The 19,830-nt window shown below is 50.2% G+C and overlaps 7 protein-coding genes across 7 annotated transcripts; 3 read left to right on the top strand and 4 right to left on the bottom strand.

The window, feature by feature from the left end:
* Positions 1 to 4: 4 nt before the first annotated feature.
* KVR01_012177 (uncharacterized protein) lies at positions 5 to 3,109 on the bottom strand (the record flags this gene model as incomplete). Its single annotated transcript, XM_044785854.1, has 3 exons — positions 5 to 1,464; positions 1,887 to 2,239; positions 3,039 to 3,109. The coding sequence occupies 3 exons, from the start codon at positions 3,107 to 3,109 to the stop codon at positions 5 to 7; spliced, it is 1,884 nt and encodes a 627-aa protein (XP_044638755.1).
* Positions 3,110 to 3,227: 118 nt separating this feature from the next.
* KVR01_012140 (uncharacterized protein) lies at positions 3,228 to 4,103 on the bottom strand (the record flags this gene model as incomplete). Its single annotated transcript, XM_044794272.1, has 1 exon — positions 3,228 to 4,103. One exon carries the CDS (start codon positions 4,101 to 4,103, stop codon positions 3,228 to 3,230), a length of 876 nt encoding a protein of 291 aa, XP_044638718.1.
* Positions 4,104 to 5,774: 1,671 nt separating this feature from the next.
* Positions 5,775 to 7,749, top strand: KVR01_012197 (uncharacterized protein; the record flags this gene model as incomplete). Its single annotated transcript, XM_044782153.1, has 2 exons — positions 5,775 to 6,705; positions 6,764 to 7,749. The coding sequence occupies exons 1-2, from the start codon at positions 5,835 to 5,837 to the stop codon at positions 7,747 to 7,749; spliced, it is 1,857 nt and encodes a 618-aa protein (XP_044638775.1). The 5' UTR covers positions 5,775 to 5,834.
* A 1,677-nt stretch (positions 7,750 to 9,426) lies between these two features.
* KVR01_012310 (uncharacterized protein) lies at positions 9,427 to 10,776 on the top strand (the record flags this gene model as incomplete). The annotated part of the gene is made up of 2 exons (XM_044787954.1): positions 9,427 to 9,778; positions 9,847 to 10,776. Exon 2 carries the CDS (start codon positions 9,871 to 9,873, stop codon positions 10,774 to 10,776), a length of 906 nt encoding a protein of 301 aa, XP_044638888.1. The 5' UTR covers positions 9,427 to 9,778; positions 9,847 to 9,870.
* Positions 10,777 to 12,494: 1,718 nt separating this feature from the next.
* On the bottom strand, positions 12,495 to 13,468 carry KVR01_012309 (uncharacterized protein; the record flags this gene model as incomplete). Its single annotated transcript, XM_044791893.1, has 2 exons — positions 12,495 to 12,531; positions 12,594 to 13,468. The coding sequence occupies 2 exons, from the start codon at positions 13,466 to 13,468 to the stop codon at positions 12,495 to 12,497; spliced, it is 912 nt and encodes a 303-aa protein (XP_044638887.1).
* Positions 13,469 to 14,956: 1,488 nt separating this feature from the next.
* KVR01_012159 (uncharacterized protein) lies at positions 14,957 to 18,040 on the bottom strand. Its single transcript, XM_044793126.1, has 3 exons — positions 17,781 to 18,040; positions 17,616 to 17,699; positions 14,957 to 17,520 (listed from the first exon to the last, which is right to left on the bottom strand). Exons 1-3 carry the CDS (start codon positions 17,800 to 17,802, stop codon positions 15,320 to 15,322), a joined length of 2,307 nt encoding a protein of 768 aa, XP_044638737.1. The 5' UTR covers positions 17,803 to 18,040; the 3' UTR covers positions 14,957 to 15,319.
* A 211-nt stretch (positions 18,041 to 18,251) lies between these two features.
* KVR01_012262 (uncharacterized protein) lies at positions 18,252 to 19,795 on the top strand. Its single transcript, XM_044781737.1, has 2 exons — positions 18,252 to 18,392; positions 18,506 to 19,795. The coding sequence occupies exon 2, from the start codon at positions 18,509 to 18,511 to the stop codon at positions 19,349 to 19,351; it is 843 nt and encodes a 280-aa protein (XP_044638840.1). The 5' UTR covers positions 18,252 to 18,392; positions 18,506 to 18,508; the 3' UTR covers positions 19,352 to 19,795.
* The last annotated feature ends 35 nt before the right edge of the window (positions 19,796 to 19,830 follow it).

The raw sequence follows: 19,830 nt of genomic DNA, 5'->3' as shown, positions 1-19,830 counted from the left end.
TCTCTCAAATTAAGCGCACCCGATCAGTCTCCCAATCCTTGAGCATGTGCCTATCGCTCCACTCTGTGGCTGGCCTGGATATGCTGTCGGCCTCTCTGCCCATTCTGTGGGAGGAATTCCAGGCGACCCCCAGCCTGCGGAAGCAACGTAAATGATCAAAGCTGCCCACCATCTCCACGAGAAGGGCGTGGTTGAGCAGTTCAAGAACATGGCCGTCATCTAACTTGTGAATGATTGTCGCCACATGTAAAAGATAAAGACTTCCCTCGACATAGTTTATGCCAGTAGTCTCTAATGATTCATCAAATATTCCAGTCCAGTATGCTTTCTCGTGGCTTGGGTGAGTATATAACACAACAAATGTTTGACGGTAATCGTTTGCATAGCCTGAGTGAATTGTCGCAGCGTCCTGAGGTGCGTGAGCGTAGGTGTAAGCTTGCTCCAGGTGACCTGAAGCGATGATCCAAGCGGTCTGGACCAGGGACAACGACTCAGGTGGGTCAAAGAAACAATTGGCGGCTTCCACCTTAAGTAGGTTTATCACCTTGAACGCGTTTTTGTTGTCTGAGGTAGATATAAGAGGCCACTGGACACGGAAAAGCTCCACCGGCCCGTCCAAGGCAGCCCAGCTCCATGAAGGGGCTCTGTACGCAGCGGGTGATCGCATGAAGCCCGCACCGGACCGTCTCCACAGTAATCCTAATGGTATTTGCGATATGGGATGTGCTCCACCACGGAATGGGTTGACACCCTTGTAGTACCAGAGGCCCGCAAGGTATATGGCATCGGGTGCCTTCACGTGGGCATGTTCCATGAACTTTTTTGCAAGTCCCGCTATGGCAGGCATCTTATCCATCTCGCAACTGAGGGTCCTGGATGTAAAGTCTTCCACCACACGAGCCCAGTGGGTGTCGAAGCCACCTTTCCTGGTCTCCGGATCAAGACGGGACATCCTGGCAACTATGTGAGATGACAAGCCATCTCGCAGAATTTTATTGTCATTGAGAGGTGAAGTCGACGTGCTAGTCCAGGTCATACGACTCTCTGTGTGCCAAGTCTCGTGGCAATCCCACACTCTCTCACGTCCGCAGTGAAGTACCCGGGGGGAAAGGAGCCACTCTTGCAGAGTCCAGCCCCGAGTCATCCAAGGAGAGTCTTTCTTCCCGTTTGATAACGGGAAGGGCTCACCACTCGGAATCGCCACTCTTGGCCGCACTGTAACAGAACCCGTGACCGTCATTTCGCCGCGACGATGTTCCCATCGTAGCCGAGGCCAAGATGAATCATCTTGGTTTTCGTTGGGCGCGTTCAGGCTCTGATCACACTGGCTGTTATATGGCGTGGTTATAGTCAGCGCCGACCGACTATAGATAACTCCCATCTCAGAAGCCTCCTGACGCCAATCTTCCGCATCATCTTGGAGGATGCAGAGTGAGTCAACCCAGAGATATGGTATTTCCAGTGCTTGGCATAGCCTTATAGCGTCTTGAATCGTAGACGGCAACGTTGTAGTACAGATGCCCGCCATATGTTCTTCGAGCGTGGATTTGGTTGTCCTCTTTTGTGGAAATATACCCCAACAGTAAGAGAGAGCAGCATAGAAACCACTCTTGCCTTTCGTGTCTCGAAGTCTGACCGTGGTAATAGTTGGCCAAGCGGGGACTTCTATGGCGCGGCTTGGCAGAGGCTGCGGGCCACTGGTTCCGCGACATTTTGTATGGTGAGATAGACAGTAGTCACGCCACCCACGTATACGTTGTAAAAGGTGTTTATTGAATAAATTCGGGGAGGTACTCCGTATGTGAGCCAGCGGTTCCAGTGGGTCGCCTTAGTCTCGAATAGTCAGCAAACCTTCCAGTATGCAAGAAGTTGGCTGGCTTCCATACCTGGGTCGGGTATCAGCTCAAAGGACGACCCCGTAAGCAACGGGTTATGAGAATTGTCGAGCTGGACATCTGAGGTGCCAACATGGCGCAGGACCACGGCGTGCAAGTTTGAGGGAAGGCGATTTATTGAAGGGGTTCCAGTCAAGATCACTCTTCCATAACCACACAGCTGTGACAAAAGGCGGAGTTCCCTCAGCCTGGCTTCCCTCAGAATGTCATCCCCCGAGAACATGTCTGCACTCTCCAATGAGACTCGCACGTCATGCGTGATTGCCGATGAGAACTCGTGGCTATGCTTTTCAAACAGACTCTTCCAGTCGGTCACCTCCAATTCATTGCTGATCTCAACCTTCCTACTCTCAAAGACACCGTCATCAAGTGTGGCTACGTTGCCGGCGTCAATGCCGCCCACGATTGTCCTGAAGAGAAACTGGCACATCATACATCCTTGGAGGGCGGTGGCCTTGAGACAATGCAAGTCAGGGTGGTGAATGTATATTGCCAGATGATTGTTTTCCGTTCTGATAAACCAACGACCATCTGATGTGCCGATTTGATCACATACTTGGCAAAGTCCGAGTCGTCGTGCTTGCGGACCTGCGGCGCCGTCGAGAAGTGGGGCTGCAGGATTGCTCATGTTTAATCCTGCGCCAGGCTCACGCAGGCGATGGGCAAGTCAGATGGAAATATGGATTTTGAAAGAAGCGCAGCTTCTCAAATCTTGGTAGCTAGATATGCTCTAGGCTTGACTGGGACTGGATATTGGTTTGGCTCTGATGAAGGGATCTGCCAGCTCCCTCGGGTGTTGTGATTCAAAAAAATGGGTTCATCATTAGAAGGCCTGGTTGTTGGGAGCAACCCCCCTGGCCGCCAACTGGGATGCCTCCAGCCCTGAGCCGGAAAAGCGGGGAGGGGTCTGTAGGGTTAACACAGCACCTCAAGCGCTAGGAAACTCAATTTTGAGATGTGGATATCAGTCGACATGCTCCAAGTGAGCTTACATCCATGCAAGATAGGCTGTAAAATGCCGAACAACGTCTACATCCGAAAATAGATAGCCGACGATGTGCCCATTTATCTATGTCAGATCAACTACCGCCTTGTGTGACGGTACGGGCTTTTGTGACTGCTGGATTTTCAAGTCGCGGGAACCTGGAACTGTTCTGTTTGTCTTCTTCCTTCTTTCTTTTGAGGACGGCTACACTGATAATATCACCTTTCATAACCCTCAGTTAATAATCAATGTCGTATAGAGAGTTTGACAGCCCGGCTTCAGGTACTGAGCTCCCATCCCAGTTTGGAATATACACAAATATATGACCAGAAGCCTAACCCCTTCATTCAGAGCTTGCTATCCCTCCACACCGGCTTCCTTTTTTCCACGAAACTCATGACACCCTCTCGCATATTGTCACCCGCGTCGATCCGGCCAAACATTCCGCGCTCGACGAGCTCCGTCCCCATCACTGGACCAACCTCCCAGCCCAGCTTCAGTCCCTCACGGCTCACAATGATAGAGTCGGGGCTGTTGCCAGCAATCTCCTCGGCAATACCGACCGCCTCCTTGACCACATCACCCGGCTTGACGACCTTATTCACCACACCCCACTCATACATCTTCTGCGCCGTGTACATCCCACCGACAAGCGCCATCTCCGCAGCCCTCTGCTTACCAAGCGTCTTCTGAATCCGCGGCAGCGCGCCAGCCAGCGCAACCACGCCCCGCTTGACCTCAGGCAGCCCGAACTTGGCGGTCTCGCTCGCGACGATCATGTCGCAGTTGACGGCTATCTCCATGCCGCCGCCGAGGCAGAGGCCGTTCACGGCCGCGATCACGGGCTTCTTGCCCGTACGGTTGCTGAGCCCGCCGAAACCGGACGAGGCCCACCTGTCCTTGGCCCGCCCGGACGTCTCGGGCGGCTGCTGGCTGCCACTTGCGGCGGCCGCCGCTGCGGTGTTCCGGTCGTTCCACTCTTTCAGATCCGCGCCGGCGCAGAACGCCCGCCCCGTGCCGGTCAGGATGGCGCAGCGGAGGGACGGCTGGGAGTCATACCAGCGCCAGAGGGCGTCGTAGAGAACGTGATTTGTGGACGGGATGGCGTTTAGGGCATCTGGCCGGTTAATGGTGACGAGGAAAACATGCGGCGCGGGGAAGGAGGTGATCACGTCTGGGACGGGAGGAGGTGGTGATGTCAGGCCCTTGGGCAATGAGGCCATAATTGCTATGATATAGATATCGGTACTGTTATAACCCGAGGCCTGTCGTTGACTGCTTAAGGTAGATCAATGATGCCGACAAAAGTGCGGATGATGACGATTGCTGCAGTTGGCCGCGGCGCCGAGATGTGTCGATGAGGCTCAAGTTGAAATGTTCAGGTCCTTCGCATAAGCAATCAACATCAAGCAGGGCTAGTAGGACGTTGTGGGCTGTCTGTGCAGAAACGTGGAGTTAGTATGGGGTAGAGACGAGATGCCTCGGCTCAACGGGCGATGTTGATGTGGAGAACCCCTGTGCCTGAGCGATGATCTACCCCTGTCCTTGTGCTGGCTAGATGAGTAAGCAACGGCCTTCTCTTCAACGTCAAGTGATGAAGAAGCGTGTCTACTGCAGTCTTCTCATGGGCCATGAAGTCTGAGAACCAGCGCCGAACAACTAGTGCGGAGTTCCTATCTTCAACCTGATATGGTGTCTCCGGGGGTGGCTTTTATACCGGCCATCTCGAGCTCTGGTTTGCGAGAAATATGTCTCTTAGACAAGCCGGACGGATATGCTGCAAAGCCTTAGAAGCCGGCTCCAAGCTTTGTTCGCCGTATAGATATGGGCTACATTCCATCATTTGATCGTGGAAGTATATTGTACGACTGTATTACGGCATCATGTATGTCCTCGGACGTATACGGAATAGAAGCGAAACCACAGAGGTCTGAGGGACCTCGCCAATTGCTTCAGTGGAAGAGACCGGATATTCACACCCACAAAGACGAAAGGTACACCCCTACTAGGCAACTTAGAGATCAAAGTACTCCATTTAACACCAAACCAATTATCTCATAAACTTTTCCCATAGAATGTTATCCCAAAGAAGGTTATCATAGAGGAGGTCACTCTATAGGAGGTTGTCCTATAGGAGGTTGTCCCATAGGAGGTTGTCTAATAGGAGATTGTCCTGCAGGAGTTTATTCCTTAGGGTTTGGGTGTGTCCTCCCCTTTTGCGGGTGCGAATATCCGATCTCCAATGGAAGGGCGCCCGGCCATTGTGCAGACGGAATGCTACATTTTTCAGCCACGGCAGACCTCAAGCCATTTTCGAGGGCTGGATTTGGAACACTTGTGCACCCTCCGAAGTGTTGCTGCCTTGGATGCTGCCTGAGATCTGCAAGACCCCGCATGCAGTCACATTATGTGTGATACAGGACCAACCAGGACACGCACATGCAATACATGGCTGCGGTATTCCATGCTCTGTAACACTATGCTCACTTGGATTGGGTAAGCGTCGTATCACAAGCAGCTCTCGCGTTTGCCTTTCAGTGATCAGCTGTGCCCATAGTATCTGTTGAGACGTTGCAGGATTCTTTTTAAAGAACAAGAACATTCAAGAGCCGAGGTGAAGGTGCATATTCAGTTGGGCACAAGTCAGGCCGCATAAATATGTGGCCGGACTGTGCATCCAAATCAAATCGGTGCAGCGAACTGTCTGGCCACCGCATACTGCATTTTCGGCAGTCTCACGGGCGTGTGTTTGTTCAGTTCTATTTTCAATCTTTCGACCCCGCAGCTGCAGCCTTCGACCAATAGTCTGCAGATTTGTGAAGCTGAATTTTCGACGGCTGCAGGTGTCTCGGTATCATAAATATGGGCGTGCTCCCAATCAGCGGCTGCCGGGTACTGAAATCTTGATGACGTCCTTATCTTCGAATACCCAGCCTATTTACTCAATCTGACTCATGAAAATGTGCAACTCGACGACAACTCGCATGCCAGAAAGGGAACGATGGTTCGACGAGAAACTGAGAAACAAAAATTACAACTATTTTGGAGACGCTTACGATGATAGCAAATATCATGAGCTTGCGCGTGAGTGGAACAAGGAAACGCAGGACGGCCAGGACTACCTTCGATTCGTTAAACAGGCATCGAAGACGCAATGGATCCATCTCAGACTTCTAGCAGACTTCATGCAGATTGGCAAAATGCCCCGGGAATGGAAGAAGGACAAAGATCTGTCAGGACCCACCAAGGACAATATCAAGATTCGCGTACTAGAGTACTTCGCGGACGACCAGAACACGGAGGTGATGCATTGTATCGATACAGCCCAGTGCAAACGCCATTCCGAGACTGAGAGTTTGGAAGGTCAAATTGAAGCAAGGACTACCAACGGAGCATCCTTCCGCCTGTACGTTGTGGAAGATCTTTCGGCAGAAGTAATTGAGCTTTTGGGTACAAAGTTTGGAATCGAGCCAGATTTCTTCCGAGCTCACATTGTCGACTACGCGTGGTACAATATCCGCGATCGCTGGAGAGACAACCAGCCATTAGAGCTGGTCAGAAGGCGGCGGAATTGGTGGCAGATGCGTTATGTCGCGGCAAGGTACTTCGAGAACGAGGGCGACCTGAATGACGCCGCAACAGAGGCCAAGGAGAGCTTCAACATTCTTCGACGTCCAGACAACGATAAAAGCAGAGGTTGGTGGGATATAGTATCTGGGCCTTCAAGCTCCGGTGGTCCATGCAGGTCAGCTGCTGTCGCCCTGACTCGTTCCAGAGCAACGTTCTGGTTGAAGCCAAATGCCAGCGACAAAGAAACAGCAATAGGTAATGTTTTAACATCCATACTCTAGCACGATACGATTATTCTGACTCTGCTTTGCAGGGGTGCTTCTTCTCGACCCAACCGTCTCCAATGGTTTCCCCCTGTGGCGTGGCCACGGGAATTTCCACCCGGTCCCCTGGCCTTCGGCAATTCAAGATAAGCCATCCGAGTGGCCTAGCTGGACAAGTCCCAGTCATGAAGATTCTTGCAAGAGGAGCTTTTTTGAAGACTTTGTCTACTGGGCGCGGCGACCAGGGCTTTCTGCTTTGGGGCTAGAAGAGGCGCCCAGAGAACACATACCGGTCTTGGTGCTGCTCAATCTGGTCGGCTCTGAATGGCTTATCATGTGCGAATACATTAAGACACGGCTGAATCAGATCGATATGGAGACTATCGACCCGAACCATCTTTCCGACAAGAAGCTCATAGACACGACTTTGGAAAAGTTACACATATGGCGACGACTAATACCGCTCTACCGTGAGATGGTAGCGGAGACCCTTCAGCATTTCTTCGGCTTGAGTCGCTCCAAACTCAACATGACCCAGTCCCAAGATCCTTCAGGTCAGTCGGCAACTACTGGCTGTCCGAATTGCTCCCAGACGGCGGCATCACTGAAGATGTGTGACATCAAGGTCTACGAGGAAGACTACAAGCTGGTCCTGGCACACCTTGAAGAGTACCAATCACGGATAGATCGACTCACCTCTGTCGTTACGGCTGTCATGGCCGTCGAAGACACGCGAAGAGCCATCACAGACGCTCGAAACATAGGCTTTCTCACCTGGCTAGCAACATTCTTTATTCCCTTTGGCGTCTTTTCCGGCATTTTCAGCATGCAGAAGCGCGAGGATATGAGCATCGACACCATTCAACTGTACTTTGCGGTCACTTTGCCCTTTGTTGTTGTCACTTTAGTGATTGCGTGGACACTGCACTCTTCTACTGCGGCCATTTGGTTTAACCAGAGATATGCAAGTATCATAGCCTTGTTCAAGAGAAACACCAATCGTCGAGTCCAGGGACAGCATAAAGAAACAGAATAGCGACTGCGTATCCCTTGATCATACAGGTCTAACAATCAGCTACTCGAATCCGAAACGTCGGAGCGTCTCACATGAGACAACCCCATTCATAAATGGCCAGAATTAATTTTGACTCGTCCAATGGGCCATTATCTGTTGAATAATAATTCGTGTTTCAGCTAAAACTCGAGCCTCTTTGTTTGTTGACGTGCATCGATGCCAATACCGGTACCACCATCGGTTGTAACATGTTTGTCTCCCTCGGGGCCTACCTTTGAAGGGGGTGCTATAAATCAGGTGAATCGCTCCCTCGAGCGACCATTGAGACTTGTCCACATTACCTCAATCACCACAATCCGATCTACTGCGAAATCATTTACCACATTCATCGCCAACATGTTCGAGGGCAAGATGTTCAACCGTGACCCGAAAGTCGACCTCTGCGAGTGCCTGAAGGCCTACTTGCCGATTATTGTCGAGATGGCTTTTGTACTTGCCATCTGTATCGCCTTTTTTCTGCTCAGAAACCGCCGGGCACAGGGATATTTCAAGCGGAAACGGGAGCGCAGCTTTGAAGAAGAAGAATTCACTCCTTGTAGCAAAATGACTTGAGATCTGATCAGATTCGCCGCGACACGTTCACAGGGATAATTGCTCACAACAATGCTGTAATCCCCTCTCTCAACGCGATAACCTTTCTCGAAACCGACCGGACCTATTTAGTGTTTGATTCCTCCTGCTGCAAGACGAGACTGACACCGTTACTTGCTGTCATGGTCGTATGAGTTGACAAATGCTTCGTTCGACTTTGAAACAGTCTCCTGGTACAAATTTATGACGTCCGAATGCTCGCTGAAAAAAGAAAAACGCATTTTGTGGAGGATCGGGGCACCTGGGAGTTTGGGGGAATTGCATGGATGCCTCAAGCTCGTGCTGACTGCCCGTTAGTGGCTACGCATGTGTGTGCAACAAGGAAATAGAGGCTCAGGGTTTCATAGGAAACATTCTTTAGGAGACCTGTATGTGACTTCGCCCATGAGCAGGTCAGAGGGCTCGTTACTAATCTGAATTTCATCTTTATCTTGATTATCCTTACTATACTTGACACCAATGTGTTTGGGAATGCAGCAAATCGTCCACAACTCCAGGTGACCCCAGCTGTATGACGAAAGTCACCTTAGCTACAAGTAATAAGCCAGCAAGCTCCGCTTATAATCAATCTCTGGGGCCCAGTAACTGACTAGAATCAAGTATTGTGCAACCTACGGACCTTCAAGCTGAGCTCCCCAATTGCTGCCGACAGCCACGGTTAGAGCCCGTCACATTGGACCCCGCCTTTGCCGTGACACATAGGTGCTGTTGAATGAATGGCTACCTAGGTGACTACCTAAGTACCTAGGTAGGTAGTCACAACTACCTAGGTACCTAGGTATATTTACACATGCCCCCGCCCCCGCCCAAGCTGACGCAGCTTATCATGTCATGTTAAAATCAGGCTGTGCAGAGTCGGCGCGGTGCAGACTATATCTGAACCTCTACTTCAACAACACGATGAGCTGCTCGTAGTTGCCCGGCCCATTTCCTCTTTTTAACACGCGCAAAGGTTCTCCATTAGTTCTGAGTGGTACGCTGTCCTAACGAGAGACTTGTGCCAGGCACCACATACATCTACAAACTGGCGTCGGGGAATCCGTGACGTCTTTCACCGGCGCAATGCCTTCAAACTATGAATACGAACGCATTGATCTCGCTACGGACGCTATACGACTCCTCAGATTACGAAAGGGAGCCCGGTCCGAGCCAATCCGATGTGAGATGTTCGAGGCCTTTCTACACCAGATCGAGGGCGTCCCATACGAAGCCTTGTCCTATGTTTGGGGCGAACCACCCCCAAACAACAAAGAATTTGCAGATCGAATATTTCTCCACGGGTGTGAATTTATTGTGACTAAAAACTTATACGAAGCCCTCATACACTTACGACGAGAGGACGAAGATAGAGACTTATGGGTGGATGCTATTTGCATTGACCAGAGCCATAACAAGGTAGGTAAGATCATCTGGGGTATCAATGTATCATACTTGCAATGCTAACACCTTCATTGGGGCACTTCCCAGGAGCGTGGACACCAGGTTCGCCAGATGGGCCTTGTTTACCAGGCTGCCCAGAGAGTCATCATCTGGCTCGGGGCCAGCAACAAAGACATCGACGAATTGTTTCACTGGATGATCGCGCTTGACCAGCAAATGCTCCCAGTAGCGAAGCCGCACACGATCACAAAGTGGGAAATCCAATGGGAACTTGCCCTCTGGACACTACCTGGCAGAACTTTGCCGGAGGATATCTCTGGAGCATTTGCCGAATTGTTGGAACGAGATTGGTTCTCCAGAATCTGGGTCCTCCAGGAGGCAGCACTTGCTAAATCAGCCATGATAAAGTGTGGACTGAAAGAGATAAATTCACGGACGTTTGTTGTTATGCCTTTGCTTCTCAAAATACGCTGTCCCCATGGTGTTCAGGCTCGCTTAGACATCATGCCTGGGTTACTGCGTGCGGAATCCTGGTGGGGCGAGAGATCTGGGAGAGATCTATTGACCCTTCTTCGAAAGTTTGGCGGAAGCAAGGCCACTGAACCGCGCGACATAGTTTACGCGCTCCTCGGACTCTCCGCAGACGCCCATTCGTCCGAACTCCTGCGGCCAGATTACGAAATTTCCACTGAGTTGGTTATCCAACGAGTTATTGCATACTTCCTGGTTCAACAGGGCAAACTATCAAAGGGACACCCCCCCCAGACATTGCCGAAATGGACCATGGACAAATTCCTGGACGTGCTGGATTGTCTGGACGATGAAGTCTTCATATGGGAACAGAATGAGGGACTTGATACGCGGTTAATAAACGATCTAAGAATTAGGCGGCAAGCAGAGGAAAATCCCGACACCTATCAATGTATAATAATCAATGCACCCTGCCGGAGAAGAGATTACTCCTCAAGCACGAGCACCCCCGAAATGTACTTACCTAATGTATACTACTATACATAACGATTCTATTAGCTAATCTAGATTTTATATTAAAATAATTAGTTTAGTTTAGTTTATATTTTATTTGTCTATTATTTATAAATAATATATAAATTATTATATTTAATAATAATTTTAATTAAACTTATAAAAATAACTTACTTATAAGTTTATTAACTTACTTAAAAATAATAATAATATTTATAATATAAATATAATACTTAAATTAATATTATTATTAAAATAATATCTTTTAACTTTATTTATATATTATAAAATTAAGATTATAAGTATTTATGTTTATTATATTATTTATTGTTCTATTATTTTATTATTCTTATTATTCTTATTTTTTATTATTCTTAATATTTTATTATTTTTATTTTATTATATATATATTTATATATATATATAAATATGTATAAAATAAAGTAAGATTATTTATAAAGTTATAAAAGTTTTATATATAAATTTAAGATTATTAATAAAGAAAGAAAGAATTAAATAAAAATAATTTATAATTAAATAAAATAATTTATTATAATTAATACTTAAAGTAATTAAATATATATAATAAATCTAGCTCTAATTACACTATATTCTTTTATATTATAAGTAATTATTCCTTTTAAATATAAGGTTAAAAGATCTATAATTATAATTTTTAATTTCCTTTTAAATATAAGATTAAAAGACTTATAATTATAATTTTTAATTAATTTTTATTTAATTATTTTATTATATTATAACTTAATTTAATTTTTAATATTATTTTAACCCTTTTCTAAAGTCTATTTAATATTCTTCTCTTTAAATAAATTAAATTTAAATTAAAACCCTTAAGCTTAAATTTAAAATTCTTATAAATCTTAATTTACTTTAAATTAAGTTTATAATCTATTAACGTTTTTAAAAATATATTAATTATTTTAAATAATAATAACTTCTCTTTAAAATAAAGATTTATCTTTATATAATTATAAATTTAATTATTAATAATTATTTTATTTCTATTTATAATAGAGCTATTAAAACTATAAACTTAAATAATAAAGTATAGTTACCTTACTTAATTATTTCTTAGTTTAATAGTGTAATAATAAAATTAAATTTAAAAATAATTACTATATAAATAAATTATATTAAAAAGCCTAACTAAAAATTATCCTTTAAATATATATATATATATATATATATATATATATATATATATATTCTATAATAAAACTTTTATTAAATAAACTTATAAAGTTAATATTATAACCTTTATTTAAATATATAATTAACTTTAAAAGAACTTAAAATAAAGAAATAATTTATAATATATTATCTTTAAAACTTTTATAATAAAGTATTAAAACTTTTAAAAGAGTTTTAAAATAATTTATAAAAACAAGGAAGGTATAATAAGCTTATCCTCCTTTAAATCTATACTTTTATTATTAATAATTATTAACTTTTTAATAATATAGAAAAATATAATAGAAATATAAAAAAACTTTAAAGTTCCTTTATAAGAGAATTATAAGAATATATATAAAGTTATTAAAAACTTTATATATAAACTTGAAAGTATTAAAGAAGAAATAAATAGCTAAATTCAAAGATAATTATATAATATAAAGGAAAAATATAATATAGTTAAAGCTAAAGGTATTATATATATCTATAAATGTATATAGAATAGAAGTAAAACTATATAAATATAATAAGTCTCTCTATCTAGACTTTATACATCTTTAGATCTCGTTCATTTCTCCTTTACCGGTGCTGACCCTAATGTTTAACTCTTCCGATTGCTTACACATCAATTCATGCTGATAGCCTCCTTTTCTCACATCAAACAACAGAACGACAATTTGCTCCATTCATATTGCAGCAGATCTTCCTTTTCCTTTACAAGAGCCCACAGAAGCTTGACATAAGCAGCATCTTTCTCGATGATCTCATCTCTAATGTTCACCTTCCGGTGCAGGCTCTCGATAGTCCTCACCTGAGTTCCCACCTCACGCTCCAATTTGTCTATACGCTCTCGTTGAAATACCAGTAGCGCGGTGTCGGAATGATAATCTTCAATGCTGCCCCCGACCGCGTCTGATGCCGTGGAGCGCGACCTGGGGTTTGTGATGGACCTTGTTATCTCCACGGGGGGTTGAATCTCCCCCATCTCCCTCAGTAAATGCGAGATAACTCTTGTTGCGTTCTGTCGTCGGATCTCACGCTGTTCTGCTGTGCGGCTGCTCTCCTCAGGCGAGGCCTCCGTGGAATGAACCTCCTGAAGTTCCCTCACCGCATACGAGAGCATCATTTCTGCGTTCCATCGTCGGTTCTCCCGCTGTTCTGCTGTGTGGCCGTTCTCTTCAGGCGTGACCTCCGTGGGTTGAGCCGCCTGCGGGATGGTGGTCTGAGACGAGGCGGCGTATAGCTGTGCTGATGACGTTGAGGGATTTGAAGAATGCCTCTGACGGTCTTCAGGATATGCTGAGGCGGGGACAACATCTTCTGTGCGAGGAACTGTCGCTGTGTTCATGGTCTCATTATATGATGGGGGTGGATCTATCTGGTCTGAACGCTGTTGCCTACTACGTCGCAGGAGTTCGACGGCGTAGTCCCCAGCCACAGTCGCAAGATCATGAGACCGGTCTTGCAGTGGGATGTCAGTCGCAGCTCCAATAGCGTTAAGCTGTTCTCGTAGTTGGTCTAGTCGGTCCATATTGCAGTAGTTGCCCGGGTGCTCGTGATCCTGATCACTGGTAATAGCTAGCTGTATGTTTCAGGTCGAGGCTTCTGTTTCTGGTCTTCGCGATAACACCGGCGAGATGAGTGTTAATTTTCGTGTGAGGTCGTCGAAAGGTGCTAGGTTGCTGTGTGGTATGGCCAGTTTCTTCCGCTTCGAATGGAGATAGATATATTTCCAAGCTGTGCGGCCTCCATATGACTTAAAAGTGCCGGCGTCAGGACCATGTACAACGAACATTCTGAAGTCTTTCATTACTGTTGGTAGTGCGTGACGGTCTGAAACTAGCAGTGGCTCCAGCCCTGCCAGGTTGGCACTTTGTCAATAGTGCTGCTGTGAGTGGATGCTGGCCAACGCTTGGAACCCTTTTGGAGTACATAATTGAGCCGCCACAATGAAAACCCAACGAAGTAGTTCCGTTTACCAGTCTGCAAAGAGATGTACGAGCCAGGACGTAGCTGGAAGAGCCCGAGGTGGGGGGGTCTTTCGGTCTGCACGATATCCATGGATGGTTTCTCTTTTAGCCTTTCGGCAGGCCAAATCACGCTTAGTCTAACATTGGAGTTAGGTTCTATAATAATACACTAACATTTATTCTATTATTAAAGAAAACCTTAAATTTACTTAAATTTAGCTATATACTATATAATTATAATTATATTATAAGTTAAGAGAAAAATATACACTTTTGAAAATATTATAATTACTATAATTTAAATATCTTTATACTTACTCTTTTATATAATAATAATAGTATAGCATCCTTGAATAAGTTGACTAGATGTCATTGTTCTTGTGAAATAAAGAGCGTACGTAGATATATAAGTACTCTTCTAGGCGCCTGGTCAAGGTCCAGGTCATTCAGCGCGGCCCGGAATCTGGCCACGGGTCCCTTCGAGGGACGGTCCACCGTGTAAAGGCGCCATGCGCAATATATCTTCGGACGTAGGGGCGGTAGCGGCGAAACCAGTTAGGTTCACACATAAGCTGTACTATCGCAGTGAACAAGTCAAGCCTGGTGCTCTTGGATCTCCTACTACAAATTCCAGCTGCGCACTTGAAGTCTGAAGAGTCCCAGGCTCGGCGAGAACCCCGTTCTGCTTCCCAGGTGCCGATGGTATGCGGTCGGTCGCGCCATCGTGAGAACCCGCCGGCCGAGGGCGGATCCCAACCTCGTGCTGGACATTTCAGCACAGAACAGCCAGCCAGCCGTCAGACGAGAGAAGCCGGGGGATGGCAGGCCAGCAGGGCGGTTGGTGGTGCTCAACCACTCGCACTCGGAGTATCTGAAGGTCGGCCGAGGCTACTGTGTACCTAGGCAGGTACCATCTGCGCGGGTTCTGGCCGCCCATCACCTTTCGCACACACAAACCGCACACACACACACACACATATCACACATAAACAACACCAATAACTCCCACAGATAAGACACAGATAAACATGGGGGTATGTATGCACACACACATGCATCAAGTCCAATTTTCACGTTCACACACCAAAGCCGTCCCCGGCCAGGTCGACTCCTATCTACAACGTACACACCCCGGACCAACCCACCTCCTCGCCTCGCCCCGCCTCGTAGCGTCTCCATCCCACAACAGGGAGAACACACACACATACTAGACCAGGACCCCCCAAAGATTGCAAATCGCCACGCGTCCGACTGATACTCATACAGGGGCAGACTACCTACCTACTATTCAACAACCCGCCCAACCAACCATCCACCTAATCATGACCCCCCCCATGGCCCCCTTCATCGATCCACAACCACTGTCCCCGGTAGCCCACACAGACCAGACCAGGCAGGCAGACACACACAAACTAAGCAGGCAGCCCCCTCTTCTCACTCTCCGTAAAAAAGATAACCATCCTCCAGAGCTTCTTAACAAGATCCTCAGCATCGTCCTCAAGCGGGCCCTCGAGCTCCTCAACAAGCTCGGCAGGCCGCGACCGGCGCCGCAGGTGCTCCTCGACCACGTCGACGAGCAGCTGCTCCTGCACGCCCAGGTACTCGACGACCTTCTTCTCGATGAAGGGCCGCAGCTTGTCCGACACGGCCGAGTCGTCCAGGTGGTCCCACTGCACGTCCCACGCCCACAGGCCCTCGCGGGTCGTGGGGATCTCCTGCGCCAGCGACTTGACCGCCGCCTGCACCTCCTCCTCGCTCATGGCCTTGGCGTCGTCCGGCCCCAGCGGCTCGAACTTGATCGGCACCAGCGTCCGCTTCGTCGCCTGCTCGTTCTCCTCGTCGTCCAGCAGGCCCTCCACCTCCGCCATCGTCCGCCGCTGCGGGCCCGCGCGCTGCTGCGCCTTCTGCGCCGCCGCGCCCAGCGACATCGTGAACCGGGCCGGCGCGGCGGTGGCCGCCTGCTGCTGCTGCTGCTGCTGCTGCTGTCGCTGCTCCATCTCCTCGGCCTGCTTGTCGAGGAACGAGTCGGCCATGTCCCTGGCCTGCTCGATCTCGGCCGCCTCGCGCCGCCGCTCCGACTGCTCGGCGCGGCGGTCCTGCTCGTCGCGGCCCTCCTCCTCGGCGCGGTCCTGGGCCCGTTTCCGCGCCCATGCCGCGTGGTCGCGGTAGTAGGGGTGTGACTTGCGGGCGGCCTCCTTCTCGTCGTCCCAGTCCTTCTCGCGCTCGAGCTGCTCCTCGACGCGCTGGTTTATGCTGTCGGCCTCGGCCTTCTCCCGGTCCGTCTCGCGCTCCAGGGCGGCGGCGCGCTGCCTCTCCCTGTTGACCCACTTCCGCTCGGCCTCCAGGTACTGCTTGTCGTCCTCGGACCTGTGCTTGGCTAGCTCCCTGCGGTGGAGCTCATTGTCGCTCGCGTCTGTGTCTTCGTCGTCTCTCGAGTATGAGCCGTCACCGTTCGCACCATTCACGAAAGCCACACCCCTGCCCGCGCCTCGAGGGCCGGATGGCGCATTAGGCACACCCCTTGGTCCGAGCGGGATGGAGTTGGCACCGGGTGGGGGTGAGCCTCGGGATGGTCGTACAGGACCGTTGCGCGCCCGCTCCATCTCCTCCATCTCCTCTTCTCGCCTCAGCCGCTCCAGATCCCGCTGGATGCTCCTGTCGCGGAATGCGGCTATCTCCTGGGCGACAACCTCTCTCATCTCGGCCGGGATATCAGCCAATTCGTCTTCTTGGGCAATGGGGATGTTGATAACCTCGACATTTTCACCCGAACCGTTGGCATCGCCCATGTTGACATCGCCCTCGCCGTCCTGGGTCTTACGCAGTGGCGGGTAGAACAGTTCGTGGACTGCTTGTTTCAACGCGGCTCTTGGTGCTTCGAGTCTGGCCTCCTTGCCACTGTCATCGGGCCTGTTCTCCTCGTATGTCTCTAGGAATTTGAGGGTGCTCTCGTCGACGGTGACCTGCAGCTTGGCCTTCTCGATGCCCTTGTACGGCTCGTCGTCGCCAGACTCGTCCTTGGCGGGGCCGTCGGTGGGCTCCTGCTTCTTGACGGGCAACTCGATGTCCTTGAGTAGCTCGACAGCAGCAGCCAGAGAGTCAGGATCGTCATACTGGGCGAAACCGAAAAGCTCACCCTTGTGGTCTGATAGATTTGACTTTGCCGAGTCCCAGCGGCGCAGCCTGCCGACGAGGTTCAAGAACTTCTCGACTCCCTCGTCGCCGCCGAGGGTCTCGGGGATCTTGTGCAAGAATATTGTTCGCAGGCGCTCTTCTTGTGTTGGTGCCTGCAGGGCCTGCATGCTCTCCCTGACGGCGGCGCGGGACTGCTCTATGTTCCTGTCTGCGCCAAGGCCGGGCCTGCCACCGCCTGCCGAGGGCGGCGCATTGGACTCCCTGCGGTCGGGCCCCGCGGAGGGCGCCGGCTTGGGGGGTAATGACGAGGAGCCGAGGCGGATCACGGGGGCGTTGAAGTTGATGTTTGGCAGGTTTGGGGGCGGCTGGAAGGAGGCGGGCAGCCCACTTGGTCGATTAGCTTGTGCGGGAGAATTGGCTTGCTGGACACCTGGAGGAGGTGCCATCCCGGGGGCAGAGGACATGCCTGGTGGAGGGCCTGTTGAGGGAGGTATCTGTCAGCCTGCGGCCAAGTCCAACGACATGGGAGAACGAACAGGACCAGAGACGGGGTGAGAGTGCATCACAACATACCTAGGCCGGGCGGCGGGGCCATGCCAGGCGCACCGCCTACTCCAGGGAAGCCATTGAAGGAGGGAGGAGGCCCATATGGATTGCCTTGTTGAATGCCATGTTAGCTGCTGCTGCTGCTGCGACCGCAGAGTGATGTTCTGCGACGATGGGCCTGCCTGCACTCACCTCCGTATGGATTGTATGCCATGTTGTGCTGTGCCTGTGCTTGTCCGTTTCCCTTTCCTCGTAATTTACTGCTCGATGCAACTGTCGCGTGTCGATTATATCGGGTCGAGTAAGAATTACGTAGTCGCACGACACAAATAACAGGAGTCGATACTGGTCTGAAGCTGCTGGCGAGGCGTGTCCGGGGTGCGACTGAGTGAGGGACCTGGGAAGCAGCTTGGGTCAAGGAAAATGCAGGCTACGGTTGCAGTCGACTTGAGGTCTCACTAGACTTTTGTTACCAGGGCTGCAGGGCAGGGCGGGCGGCGCGTTGTCGGCTCCAAGCGCCAAGTCCAGAGCTTGGGCCATCTAGCTGCAGGCAGGCAGGCAGGCAGGCGAGCAATCGATCACCCTAGCCGGAAGAGGCTAGGGCGTACCCGACAAAATTTCCCCGGCAGGCGCATTTCAACACTTAGCAACGCGCCAATTGCAGCAGCAGCCACCATCCGACCGACGGCTCCTTGATCCTGAACACCTCTTCTTCTCCACCGGCGCCGTCGACCTGTCCACCTATCCGGGAGCATCGGGCAGGAGATCCATTGTTGTGGCCAGTTTGGTCTCAACTACAATCCGGTATGGCCTCAAGACACCGTCAATTGCACTCCCATCGTCATCATCATCAACATCATCATCATCATCATCATCACCACCGAGCAGCTTGCTGACGAGCGCACCCGCGCCACCAGGACATGATGGAGCTCCGACCAATACAGGCAGCCCTGCTCGCGGGCCGGGCTGCCTCGCGACGGGCCGCCGCAGGCCCATCACCACTCTCACACCCCCTCGCCGCGCCCTCCTTCTACCGATGCTTCTCCTCGACCAGGCCGTCCCTCTCCGAGGCAGAGGCAGCCGCGCCCCCTCCCACGCCCTCGATGCAGGAGTGGAGCCGGCAGCAGCAGCAAAAACAACCACAACAGCCGGCCCAGCCGGCATGGGGGAGACCAGCCGGCACCAGCCCAGGCGCCTCAGCAGGCCTGGCGTCCCTCCTCCAGCCCACAGCCCCACCATCGACACAGCCCTCCTCGACGACAACAACGACGACGACGACACCCACAACAGCAGCCGCCCCCGCGCCGGCCCGGTCCCCCTGGGCGTCCCCCTCGAGCCCGGCCCTGCGCCACGCCCAGGAGAAGCGCCTGGCGGCCAGGCAGCGCCCGACGCTGACGGACGACCTGATGGGCGAGCTGGGGCTGACGATCGGCTCGGGCCCGACGAGCGAGGACCTCCTCATGACCGGCCTGCGCCTGTCCAACGAGGAGCCCATCGCCAACGTGAAATACCGCCTGCGGCCCTCGGTCGGCCGCACCGTCCACCTCGTCAAGGACAAGGTCGACCTCGCGCGCGGCCTGGCCCTGCTCAACCTGCGCGTGCGCACCAACAAGGTCTCGCAGGACGTCAGCCGGCAGCGCTTCCACGAGCGGCCCGGCCTCAAGCGCAAGCGGCTCCGCCGCGAGCGGTGGAGGACCAACTTCAAGGAGGGGTTCAAGGCCACGTGCAAGAGGGTGACGGAGCTCGCCCGCCAGGGGTGGTGAGTCTTGTTGGGGGTGGCCCTTGGGGTGGTTGACATATGCGCGATGAGGAGGAGGGGGTCAGCAAATCTTGGCAGGGCTTTGGCTTCGCGTTCTATGGCTCTATATTTCTCTCCATGTACAATCTGGGGTAGATGTGCTGTAAGATGCACCTGTGGGGGGCAAGACCAAAAAAATAAGCTAGCTGGTTGCCGGCTGGGTGGATTTGGGTAGATACGTGTCTGTGCAAAAGCGATTGTGCCCACGCAACGGCGGCTCTCTGCTTGAATGGAATATACTGCAACATAGGTTCGATCGAGACATGACCAGTACCCTCGGACCTGAAACGCCAGTGCCACCGACAGACTCCATAGTCCTCGCGCCTTCAAGTACATGGTCTGAAGACTACCATACATGTTACTGCCATGATTCAGTCCCCCAGCTACCTACCTAGGTACCTAGGTAGGTAGTAAGACAGTAATCCAACAGGAGAATAGATGCAC

Source organism: Diaporthe batatas (assembly GCF_019321695.1).
Source record: "Diaporthe batatas strain CRI 302-4 chromosome Unknown Contig00018, whole genome shotgun sequence".
Classification (NCBI taxonomy): Eukaryota; Fungi; Ascomycota; class Sordariomycetes; order Diaporthales; family Diaporthaceae; genus Diaporthe; species Diaporthe batatas.
This window is presented reverse-complemented; position numbering and strand designations above follow the sequence as displayed.

Excerpts from the sequence above, each read along its gene's own strand:
- KVR01_012159 (XM_044793126.1), bottom strand. The coding sequence starts at position 17,802 with ATGGCATACAATCCATACGGAG. Across the intron at positions 17,700-17,780 it reads GGCATACAATCCATACGGAG|GCAATCCATATGGGCCTCCT; the intron begins GTGAGTGCAGGC and ends GCATTCAACAAG. Across the intron at positions 17,521-17,615 it reads GGCCCCGCCGCCCGGCCTAG|GCCCTCCACCAGGCATGTCC; the intron begins GTATGTTGTGAT and ends CTCCCTCAACAG.
- KVR01_012262 (XM_044781737.1), top strand. The coding sequence starts at position 18,509 with ATGATGGAGCTCCGACCAATACAGGCAGCCCTGCTCGCGGGCCGGGCT.